Below are 12,999 nucleotides of genomic sequence, written 5' to 3' on the forward strand. Positions count from 1 at the left end.
TGGAATAATTATTTTGAGACCACATGACTATATAGTTTGTGTTTAATTGCCATAGTGATTTTGAGTTTACAAAGAGAGAAAAATCAAATGTGCATAGAGGGGTTCACACTGTCGTCAGCAGAGGGCAGTCACTGACAAGAAGAGAAGCAGTCACAGGGAGCAGCACAAACTACACTGTGCAGAAAATAACAATAACGAGGCTATATACAAGGAGTACCAGTACCAAGTCAATATGCAAGAGGTACAAGATAGTTGAGGTAATGGAGGTAATACAGTATGTACATGTAAGTAGGGGTTAAAGTGCCTAGGCAAACAGGATATATAATAAACAGAGTAGCAGCAGCGTATGTGAAGTGTGAAAGTGTGTCTATGTGTGAGTGTGTGTGTGTGCATTTCAATTAACAGGTGTGCCTTGTTAAAAGTTCATTTGTGGAATTTCTTTCCTTCTTAATGCGTTTGAACCAATCAGTTGTGTTGTGACAAGGTAGGGTTGGTATACAGAAGATAGTCCTATTTGATAAAAGACCAAGTCCATATTTTGGCAAGAACAGCTCAAATAAGCTAAGAGAAACAACAATCCATCATTACCTTAAGACATGAAGGTCAGTCAATGCGGAAAATTTCAAGAACTTTGAAAGTTTCTTCAAGTGCAGTTACAAAAACCATCAAGGGCTATGATGAAACAGCCCTCATGAGGACCGCCACAGGAATGGAAGACCCAGAGTTACCTCTGCTGCAGGGAATAAGTTCATTAGAGTTACCAGCCTCAGAAATTACAGCCCAAATAAATGCTTCACAGAGTTCACATCTCAACATCAACTGTTCAGATGAGACTGTGTGAATCAGGTTTTCATGATCGAATTGTTGCAAAGAAACCACTACTAAAAGACATCAATAAGAAGAAGACACTTGCTTGTGACAAGAAATACAAGCAATGGATATTAGACCGGTGGAAATCTGTCCTTTGGTCTGATGAGTCCAAATGTGAGATTTTTGGTTCCTACTGCCGTATCTTTGTGAGATGAAGAGTAGATGAACTGATGTCTGCATGTTTGGTTTCCACCGTGAAGCATGGAGGAGGATGTGTGATGGTGTGGGGGGCTTTGCTGGTGACACCGTCTGTTATTTATTTAGAATTCAAGGCACACTTAACCAGCATGGCTACCACAGCATTCTGAAGCGATAGATCATCCCATCTGGTTTGTGCTTAGTGGGACTATCAAATTGTTTTTCAAAAGGACAATGACTATTGTTTTTCAAAAGGACAATAACCCAACACACCTCCAAGCTGTGTCAGGGCTATTTGACCAAGAAGGAGAGTGCTGCATCCGATGACCTGGCCTCCACAATCACCCAACCTCAATCCAATTGAGATGGTTTGGGATGAGTTCGACTGCAGAGTGAAGAAAAAGCAGCCAACAAGTGCTCAACATATGTGGGAACTCCTTCAAGACCGTTGGTAAAGTATTCCAGGTGACTACCTCATAAAGTTGGTTAAGATATATATATATATTTTTTTTTAACTAGACAAGTCAGTTTAAGAGCAAATTACTATTTACAATGACAGCCTACACTATCCAAACCTGGGCCAATTGTGAGTCACTCTATGGGACAACCAATCACAAGTGGTCATCAAGGCAATGGGTGGCTACTTTGAAGAATCAAAATCTAAAATCTATTTTGATTTGTTTAACACTTTTTTGGTTACTACATGATTCCATATGTGTTATTTCATAGTTTTGATGTCTTAACTATTATTCTACAATGTAGAAAATAGTCAAAGTAAAGAAAACCCTTGAATGAGTAGGTGTGTCCAAACTTTTGACTGGCACTGTATGTGTATAGTGTGGTATGTCAATAAACATCACTGTATACATATTATATGTACATGTATTTATAACTAAACTCCTTACATAAACGTGCAATCCAGTTGCCCAATAATATAGAAGTAACTTTGACACCTCCTGTAATTACATATTGTACAAACCTATGGAATGCACTTATCAAGGTACAGACAGAGGGACATCAGCTGATGATGTGGTTTCAGTAGGAAAAAAAATATATATATATACATAGATTTATTTTATGAAGATTCTCTTTGCTATTCTGCGCTGGAATAACTTGTACACCATATAGGCCAACTGTAAAGCAATTCAGCTTGCATTGTAATTAATATACACTCAGCACAGAACTGTACTATATGGAGCACAGTGTCACATTCCCTGGTAGATGGTGCCCTCTTGAGGGGACTAGTTGTTAGGTCTGGATTTAACCTCTGGTTGGCCACTAATGGGAGTTCTGTATCCATCCACAAGGAAGCAGTGGCCTTCAATTATCTCAGCTTAAATATCCTTCCACCAGAGCCTGAGGAAATAAGTCATTTCTTGGTTACAGTCAGTCAAGGCACCTGACTTGTATCAGAGTTATTTTTGCCTGTTTAGTGTATGGTCAATGAGATTCAGAAGCCATACTTCACTTTGAAATATGCAATAAAATGCCTGTAAATGCAGTAGACACAAATGGACAGATGTCTCTATGTGTAGCACATGCCTCTGATTTTTTTCTTCACATAAACCAAACATTTGCACTGGCATGGTCATGGCTTCTTGAGCACCTCTCCCAACCACCCGAAAAAGAAAGCATGTTTCCGGTTTAATATTTGTTTCCATACCTTTAACACAAACAAAAGCAAGCTGGAGGGCAATCTTTATCTACTTTGGGTTTATTTGATGCTAGATGACTCCAACTGTCTGTTGTGAAAAAACTATAATCAGTCATATATAAAATCATAAAATGCTTTAAAATAAATAAATATGCCTTATGTGTAGGCCTAGTAAAGTACATGTGTTATTAGTATTGTTGTTATTAGTATTAGTATTGTAGTATTGTTGCATTTTTGTACTTCGATTCGTTTGGATTGTTTTATGATAGATATTTGCAATTAATTCGAGACTTGGTATGCAATCTCTTATTCAAAATAGGGACGGATAACAACTAAGATAATGCCTAACATATTGGCACGCACGGGCGCGAGACCACGTTGTCGTTAGTGGGTGTCATAGGTTAAACCGGAATTAGCTGTGAAGTGCGACCTTGAAGTGTCGAAGTGCGAACTAAAAGGAATGTGAAAAGTTCGCCTTGCTACAGGAGAAAGTCTCATCCTACTTTGTACCTATTTTGCAAGTGAATATCTTTAACAAATACGATCAGCTTCCGAAAGCGTGAAACGAGTCTGTGGACATGGGAGACGTTGCCTTCCCATATTAACAGGTTTAGCCCTAAAGACATTATTCAACCAAAGGAGAGGAGAGTGTGATGGTTATGTTGGACCATCACCTGCACTGTAAATGAGGGTTCCCCAACTGGCGGCCCATGTGCGGTTTTATTTGGCCCACCAAGTTTTTAGAGCATAAAAAAAGATGAATGTTTTTATTATTTTGGAGAATTTTCCTTTTTGGACTCTAAAAACACCAGGAGATCTGCTCCAAGTTATTTTACTTTTGGAAATCTGTTTCCAAGTATTCCCATGCATAATGAGAGAGATATGTGATCATATACAAACGTAAGCTAGGTTTGAAATTATTATGTTTTAGTCAAATATTATATCTGTTTGGGCTTCTTGTGGGCAATTTGCAGTCTACAAATGATTTGTAATTATGTTCTGCCCCCTTACCACCTGTCCAATATAAAATAGGCCTGCGGCTGAATCTAGTTGATGATCCCTGCTGTAAATGTTTAATGGTATTTTTTATTATTTATTATTCTCTGACACAAAACAAAATGACAACAACACAATCAAGAAGTTGACAGCTACAATTGCACGTTATATAATTGAAAGCATGCAAATAGCCTAGCTTATTATAGCACAGTAACAGAACCTGCATTAAAATAAGGCCAATGCTGTCACATCTTTATTTCTAGTAAGGAATAATGTATGCAATAGGCCTAAATAAAAATTGAAAAATTGTATTTATTTTAACAGGTAAGTTGACTGAGAACACATTCTCATTTGCAGCAACGACCTGGGGAATAGTTCCAGGGAGAGGATGAATGAGCCAATTGTTAATTGGGGATTATTAGGTGACCGTGATGGTTTGAGGGCCAGAATGGGAATTTAGCCAGGACACCGGGATTAACACACCTACTCTTATAATAAGTGCCATGGGATCTTTAATGACCTCAGAGAGACAGGACACCAGTTTAACATCCCATCCAAAAGACGGCACGCTACACAGGGCAGTGTCCCCAATCATTGCCTTGGGGAATTGGGATATTTTTTTAGACCAGAGGGAAGATTGCCTCCTACTGGCCCTCCAACACCACCCCCAGCAGCATCTGGTCTCCCATCCAGGAACTGACCAGGGCCAACCCTGCTTAGCTTCAGATGCAAGCCAGCAGTGGTATGCAGGGTGGCATGCTGCTGGCACAAAATAGAAAATATATAGCAAGCACACTTAAATTAGGACACTTCAATTGGCCTGAGAGATATGTATAAGTCATAACGTGTTCAGGAGCATATCCATTTAAGCATATTGTTTGTTGGAGAAGTTGCAATTCACTTTTGCAATAAATTTGATTATTGGCGCCAAGATTTCAGATTTGGGAGTGGAGTTTGCTCTTTTTTGGGGTGATGCGTAAAACAGGCGCTAGAGGACAGTGGGTTCGCCAGCATAATTGACTCGTCATTTGAATGCAAATTGTCGGGGTTTGAAGACTCTTCTGACGTCAGGAAGGAAGACCTTAGTATACCTTTGCCACCACCACCTTGACAACAGAGCCACATCCTGTGAGACAGTATCACGTCAGGAACTACTTCGCATTTCATTTGCACCATTGGACTATACGCAACATAACCACAGCAAGAGGATTGTTATTTGATTTCTTTAGACGCAGTTGCAGGGCAACTATGTACACTTGAAAGTCACTTTTGTCCCTTGTTTTCAAATCATGCATGTGGGATACCTTTTGGATAAAGAAGGCAGCATGTATCACCAAGGACCTGCAAGACGATCGGGCATCAACATCCCACCACAGAACTTTGTTCCCACGCCACAATATTCCGACTTTACTGGATACCATCATGTGCCAAACATGGATACGCACGCACAGTCTTCGGGGGCTTGGGGAGCTCCTTATGGCGCACCGAGAGAGGACTGGGGCGCCTATAGCCTGGGTCCTCCTAACACTATTCCTACGCCCATGAACAACTCATCGCCGGGACAAGTTTCCTATTGCTCACCTGAATACAATCCCATGCACGCGCCAGGGTCAGCAGTATTGCAACCACCTCCAGATAATATTTCTGTTGCTCAACTTTCCCCGGATAGAGAAAGGCGCAATTCTTCTTACCAGTGGATGAACAAAACGGTACAATCATCTTCCACGGGTGAGTAAGGTCACAAGCTTGAGCCAAGAAATGCATGCCACTGTTAAAATCATTCGTGCACATCATCAACTCATGCCAAACCACATGTTTATATTTTGCTAAGAGTCGGAATTGTTGTGTTTTTCTCGTGTGCTGTGAACACTGCTGGTGTTGGCTCATAAAAGTTGTGCAAGTGCAACAGATAGTATTTAGAAAATTGATACAATATTTAAAAAATAATTGCATACCTTAATTGATAAATCTCACGGTAAAAACGAATAACCTCATGCGTAATGGGTGCATTGTGGTAACATTTTGGAGAGATTCGTAACGAATAAAAGGAAGCACTAACATGACATTATCTAATCATGATTTAAATTAGATGTCACCAAAATCACACAGTCGCATGTAACATGTTTGTATTGGACACATTTTGAAAACTGTAAAATGCAATTTCAAGGCATTAAATTGTAAATCACAACAGACTCAAAAGCGAAAGGAGGAAAATGATATGCTCTAGATCGAATTTGTCAAATTCATTATTGACAGGCCTACAATAGCGATAATAGTCTGATAGTCTGATAAACTATGATATTAATTAAAACGTTAACATCTTAGTTATTTTCTGATACAGGCTTTTAGCCTTGTGGAGGAAACGATGAAGGTGTCAAGATCTGAAACGGCGCCAGGCGCACTTGTAATGCTAATTTCTCGACTCCCGTAAACTAGATGTGAGGTCTACTTTTCCTGCTACATTGTCTCGGGTTTTGAGGTTATCCGTCATATTCAGGCTGCGGTCTCTTTTAACACCTCATTTTACTTTGATATGCACCAAAGTGTCTTCCTCGGCTCCCATTCTTCGAGTTCTATTGCCGGAAAGGGTGACGTTTTTCACAGCAAATAAAGAAAGGTCTTTGACGAATATAAACAAAGCTTTATAACTTGGCAATAAACCACAGCATCTCTTAATTCGCTAGAAATTAAATATGTAGAAAATAGAATTCGTTTACTTTAGGCCTATGTTTATAAATTAGACTAAGTAACAGTAACATAAGCCTAAATTAACTCGTATATTTCGCTTTATAGCTTATTAATTAACCTGGTTATAAAACGAACCACTGTAGAATCCTGAAATTCTTTTAGCCTAGATGTCTTTTTCTGTATTTTGTATTATTAGGCTAGCTTATCAAACGTGTTGTCAAGTGTTTAATTCTAGGAGGCTATCCCTGGTCTTGTCAAACGTGTCAAGCATGACCTATAGCTATAACTATTAATATCAACATGTTTCAATGTTGTTCAAAACGACTAATAATATTGTCTACCTGATAAAAGTGAATGTGGTTATGATATATTGATCAACAAAAGCAACCTGATCCAAGCTAGAGAAATGTCTGAGATAGTATTGCCTTGTTAGTCCTTTGTGTTGTCGTGTGTTGCCTCGTAACACTTCAATGGAGTTTAGGTAATATCTCCGAGACTCTTTGTTCTGCAGTTTGTTCAAAAAGTGAGATCAAAAGATCAGTGTCTCAATTTGCATATCTACCAACAAAGCAACACAATCTAGATTAACATGATTAGCCACCACTTCAGTTGATAGAGCCTAAAGATGCTACATACACATTTTGAGATGTGTTAGATAAACGAATCGTAAAGTTTAATAGGCATTGATAATTAACCTGTTGATTGTCTTATTTCTCTAGTATTAAACCTACTTGCTATAAATACCTCAAATTACTGCTATAAAAGTGAATTTAAAACAAGAATGAACTTCAGAGTTTAAATAGCCTATTGCTCCATTATATATTATATATTGAAGTATTCGATGTTCATTGTGACTATAGCCTATTTAATAAAAATTAGGCCTACGGAGCATATTGACTTCTCATAACTTCTCATAATTTCAGGCAAAACAAGAACGAAGGAGAAATACAGAGTGGTTTACACCGACCACCAGAGACTGGAGCTGGAGAAGGAGTTCCATTTTAATCGTTACATCACTATCCGAAGAAAGTCGGAACTTGCGGGGAACCTTGGCCTTTCAGAACGACAGGTAGGTCAATACCAATTCATGATAAAGCATTATGGCCCTAGACTTGATAAATCAAATGATGAATCAAATATAAAACGAAATACCAATTTTGACACGTTTCTTTTACATTTACAGGTGAAGATCTGGTTTCAAAATCGCCGAGCCAAGGAAAGGAAATTAATCAAAAAGAAAATGGGATCTGATGGCAGCGGAGGATCTGTGCACAGTGACCCGGGATCAGTGAGTCCTCTGCCGGTACCAGGCTCACTCAGTCCGTCGGATATTCACGGCTCTCTCTACCCACCCCCCGGAATGAACACCTTGGCATCTATTAGGAACATACAGCAAGTTACTGTCACTCAGTAGAATCGAATTTGGACCATCCAACATAACTGAGCACTCCGACACGCTGAAAGGACAGTTCCGCAAGACTTGGCTCCCAATGGATTACTCAAACGTCCTGAAGCACATGTTGTGGATTACGAGAAGTCGAGAAACAAGATGATTTATAATTGCAACGAAATGCTGGAGGCTCTTCAAATATACTTTTTTTATAGAATAGTTCTAATAATAAAATAAAAACATACAAAAAATAAATGTATGGTTCAGAAATGTAATGCTTAACATGTTTGTTTGTGTCTGAGTTATTGAGATAGGCAATATAATTTTCTGTCTGTGATAAGCTGTATAAGTTTGTTAATAAAATGAGAAATCACGTAGGCATTACATTTTATTTGAAGTTTAACTGGACAGAAAAGGCATATTATTAATTTGGAGTTTCTGTTTGACAAACTTTTAGCATTTTCTGCTCCAATTTGATTGCAAAGCACACTTCCTTAATACAGGGAAAGTGAGGCAGGTTTTAAGAGTGATACGGGTAGAACGTTTGTCTGATGGCAACGTTCAAAATGAAAATAAAATGTGTTTTTTTGCAATAACGTTATATCGTTTTCTACTTATTTCATTGACTGGAAAAGTATAGCGTACTACTGCATAATAACAGGAATGTGAGTGTGCATAGACTTACTGTTTTCTAAAACACTTTATTGTTGATGTATATATTTGATATTTCAAAACCATACAAATGATTTATCAAGGGCTTCATTCATTAGGCTATTACAGTTAACATGCTCTTAAATTGTTTATCGTCCTTCTGTTTTTTTATACAAACTATAAGGATGGGATTAAAGTTCATTCTGACCACCCAGCATGTGTCAAAGGCAATATTTGATTGGTGATGTGCATGTAACAATTTTTTTTTTTTTAATCTCTCTCAATTAAAAAAGACCGAGACTTATTGCCCTTCTCATGTGAATAATGGCACATCGTTTTGGAGTTGTTATTTTTAAATTGCACCAAAAATGTTGCTATTGGCCAAAGCAACACACAGCTACGCAGTCACTTTTTGTAACGGGATTCTATATAGTGTCAAGTTGTAGACTTTGTAGTCTAGGACTAGGCCTACTTATGCTTGTCCACAAACTGTCAAACTGTCTTCTCAATTCATGTTGACCTTTGAGCCATTAATATGGGAAAATAAGTAGTGATCTATTCGTTGGGATAGGTTCAATGTAGGTTCAAGCCTATGGGGTTATATTACATGAACCTGTAAAAAGGTCACCCAAGACTGTCATTAAATTGGCTCATAACATCCTCATAACCTAGCCTAGGCCTACTCCAAAAACTTGCAAGAGATCAGTATAGAAGTGCACAACCTCAACAAACCTGTTTTCCTGTGTTTCATATACACTGAGTATACAAACATTAAGAACACCTGCTCTTTCAATGACATAGGCTGACCTGGTGAATCCAGGCGAAAGCCATGAATCGTTATTGAGGTCAATTGTTAAATCCATTTCAATCAGTGGAGATGACGGGGAGGAGGATTTTTCAGCCTTGAGACAATTGAGACATGGATTGTGTATTTGTGCCATTCAGAGGGTGAATGGGCAAGACAAAACATGTAAGTGCCATTGAACTAGGTATGGTAGTAGGTACCAGGTGTCAAGAACTGCAACGCTGCTGGGTTTTTCATGCTCAACAGTTTCCCGCGTGTATCAAGAATGGCTCACCACCCAAAAGACGTCCAGCCAACTTGACACAACTGTGGGAAGCATTTGAGTCAACATGGGCCAGCATCCCTGTAGAACGCTTTCGACACCTTGTAGAGTCCATGCCCCAACAAACTGAGGCTGTTTTAACGAAAATTACGATAATTCATTTTAGTGTAAGAACTGTTTGAAAAGACCGCCTGAAATTTCAGCCTGTTTTGGTGGGATGGAGTTTTGACCTGCCTGACTGTAAATTAATTAATAGACCAATAAGAAAGTTCCAAACCTCTGCCAATAACATATCATTTTCAGTTTCCCCCTCCCCACTCAGAGCCTTCACAGACAGTCCTAGAAAAAATATTGCTTAAGAAATTGCTCTTTGAAGCTATATTTTGTTCCTTTTTGACCATTTGAATTTACAACAATCATAGTAAGGTACTCAATTGTTACCCAAAAATGATTTGGTATTGACATAAAAATGGCTGAATTGGAACTTTAAATTAAAAAGAGACACAACAAATAGCTTCTTAGCAAATAGCAATTTCTCAAGCAAGAATTTTGCTAGGACTATTTGGAAGTGGTCTGAGTGGGGAGGGGAAAACTGAGAACTAGCTGTTATAGATGCAGTAAAGAGGTCAATGGAACTAGTCAAAAATATGGGTTTGCCATGGAAACACGTGGGGGGATAAGATGCTGTGGGGAAAAGATCCCGAATCTCATTGCCCACCAGCAAAATTAGCCTACATTTAGGCTATTGTTAATATGTGTATTCCACACTATGTTGAGGAAATGCTGAAAAGTCTTGAGTCAATAGGTATTCAACCCCATTGTTATGGCAAGCCTAAATAAGTTCAATTGTAAAAATGTGCTTAACAAGTCACATAATAAGTTGCATAAACTCACTTTGTGTGCAATAATAGTATTTAACATGAGTTTTGAATGACTACTTCATCTCTGTAACCCACATATAAAATTATCTGTAAGGTGCCTCAGTCGAGCCGTGAATCTAAAACACGGATTCAACCACAAAGACCAGAGAAGTTTTAATAAATGGATCACGAGTCACTTTTAAATAATGCCACTTTAATCATATTTACATATCTTACTTTACTCATCTCATATGTACAGTTGAAGTCGGAAGTTTACATACACCTTAGCCAAATACATTTAAACTCATTTTTTCACAATTCCTGACACTTAATCAGAGTAAAAAAAACCTGTCTTATGTCAAGTTAGGATCACCACTTTATTTTAAGAATGTGAAATGTCAGAATAATAGTAGAGAGAATGATTTATTTCAGCTTCTATTTCTTTCATCACATTCCTAGTGGGTCAGAAGTTTACAATTAGTATTTGGTAGCATTGCCTTTAAATTGTTTAACTTGGGTCAATTGCTTCAGGTAGCCTTCCACAAGCTTCCCACAATAAGTTGGGTGAATTCTGGCCCATTCCTCCTGACAGAGATGGTGTAACTGAGTCAGGTTTGTAGGCCTCCTTGCTCACACACGCTTTTTCAGTTCTGCCCACAGATTTTCTATAGGATTGAGGTCAGAGCTTGGTGATAGCCACTCGAATACCTTGACTTTGATGTCCTTAAGCCAATTTGCCACAACTTTGGAAGTGTGCTTGGGGTCATTGTCCATTTGGAAAACCCATTTGCAACCAAGCTTTAACTTCCTGACTGATGTCTTGAAATGTTTCTTCAATATATCCACATAATTTTCCGACCTCATGATGCTATCTATTTTGTGAAGTGCTCCAGGCTCTACTGCAGCAAAGCAACCCCACAACATGATGCTGCCACCCCCGTGCTTCAAGGTTGCGATGGTGTTCTTTGGCTTGCAATCCTCCCCCTTTTTCCTAATAATGATGGTCATTATGGCCCAACAGTTCTATTTTTGTTTCTTCAAACCAGAGGACATTTCTCCAAATAATATGATCTTTGTCCCCATGTGCAGTTGCAGACCGTAGTCTGGCTTTTTTATGGCGGTTTTGGAGCGGTGGCTTCTTCCTTGCTGAGCGGCCTTTCATGTTATGTCGATATAGGACTCGTTTTACTGTGGTTAAAGATACCTTTGTACCTGTTTCCTCCAGCATCTTCACAAGATCCATTGCTGTTGTTCTGGGATTGATTTTCACTTTTCACCCAAAAGTAAGTTTATCTCTATGAGACAGAAGGTGTCTCCTTCCTGAGCGGTATGACGGCTGCGTGGTCCCATGGTGTTTATACTTGTGTACTATTGTTTGTACAGGTGAACGTGGTACCTTCAGGCGTTTAGAAATTGCTCCCAAGGATGAACCAGACTTGTGGAGGTCTATAATTTTTTTTTCTGAAGTCTTGGCTGATTTCTTTTGATTTTTTCATGATGTCAAGCAAAGAGACACTGAGTTTGAAGGTAGGCCTTGAAATACATCCACAGGTACACCTCCAATTGACTCAAATGATGTAAATTATTAACAAATCAGAAGCTTCTGAAGCCATGACATCATTTTCTGGAATTTACCTACATGTTTAAAGGCACAGTCAACTTAGTGTATGTAAACTTCTGACCCACTGGAATTGTGATAAAGTGAATTATAAGTGAAATAATCTGTCTGTGAACAATTGTTGGAAGAATTACTTGTGTCATGCACAAAGTAGATGTCCTAACCGACTTTCCAAAACTATAGTTTGTTAACAAGAAATTTGAGGAGTGGTTAAAAACAAGTTTTAATGACTCCAACCTAAGTGTATGTAAACTTCCGACTTCAACTGTATCATTTGTATTTTATACCATCTATTGCACCTGGCCTATGCCGCTCGGCCACCGCTCATCCATATATTTATATGTACATATTCTCATTCACCCTTTTAGATTGTGTATAATAGGTAGTTGTTGGGGAATTGTTAGATAACTTGTTAGATATTACTGCACTGTCGGAACTAGAAGCACAAGCATTTTGCTACACTCGCATTAACATATGCTAACTATGTGTATGTGACCAATAAAATTAGATTTGATTAGATTTTCCAATGCCCCGCAAAGGGCACCTATTGGTAGATGGGCGATGCAGGCGTCCTTCCTAACTCAGTTTCCAGAGATGAAATAAACAGCTCAGGGATTTCAACATGAAGACAATGGTGACTTTAAAACAGTTACAGAGTTTAGAGGCTGTGACAGGAGAAAACTGAGGATGGATCAACAACATTGTAGTTACTCCACAATAATAACCTAATTGACAGAGTGAAAAGAAGGAAGCCTGTACAGAATAACAATATTCCAAAACATACATCCCGTTAGCAACAAGGCACTAAAGTAATACTGCAAAAAAATTGGCAAAGCAATTAAGATTTTGTCCTGGATACAAAGTGTTATGTTTGGGGCAAATCCAATGCAACACATTACTGAGTACCACTCTCTTATCTTTTCAAGCATAGTGGTGTCTGCATCATGTTATGGGTATGCTAGTAATTGTTAAGTAATGGGGAGTTTTTCAGGATGTCTGCAAAAATTGTACAGTCCAGGTGTGCAAACCTCTTAGAGACTTACCCAGAAAGACTCACAGCTGTAATT

General features: G+C 38.6%; 1 protein-coding gene across 1 annotated transcript; it reads left to right on the forward strand.

Annotated features, from left to right (window-relative positions):
* Window positions 1–4,947: 4,947 nt before the first annotated feature.
* Window positions 4,948–7,760, forward strand: LOC135527056 (homeobox protein CDX-1-like). The gene is made up of 3 exons (XM_064955709.1): window positions 4,948–5,386; window positions 7,270–7,415; window positions 7,530–7,760. Exons 1-3 carry the CDS (start codon window positions 4,948–4,950, stop codon window positions 7,758–7,760), a joined length of 816 nt encoding a protein of 271 aa, XP_064811781.1.
* Window positions 7,761–12,999: the final 5,239 nt, after the last annotated feature.

This window comes from Oncorhynchus masou, chromosome 32, assembly GCF_036934945.1.
Source record: "Oncorhynchus masou masou isolate Uvic2021 chromosome 32, UVic_Omas_1.1, whole genome shotgun sequence".
NCBI lineage: Eukaryota > Metazoa > Chordata > Actinopteri > Salmoniformes > Salmonidae > Oncorhynchus > Oncorhynchus masou.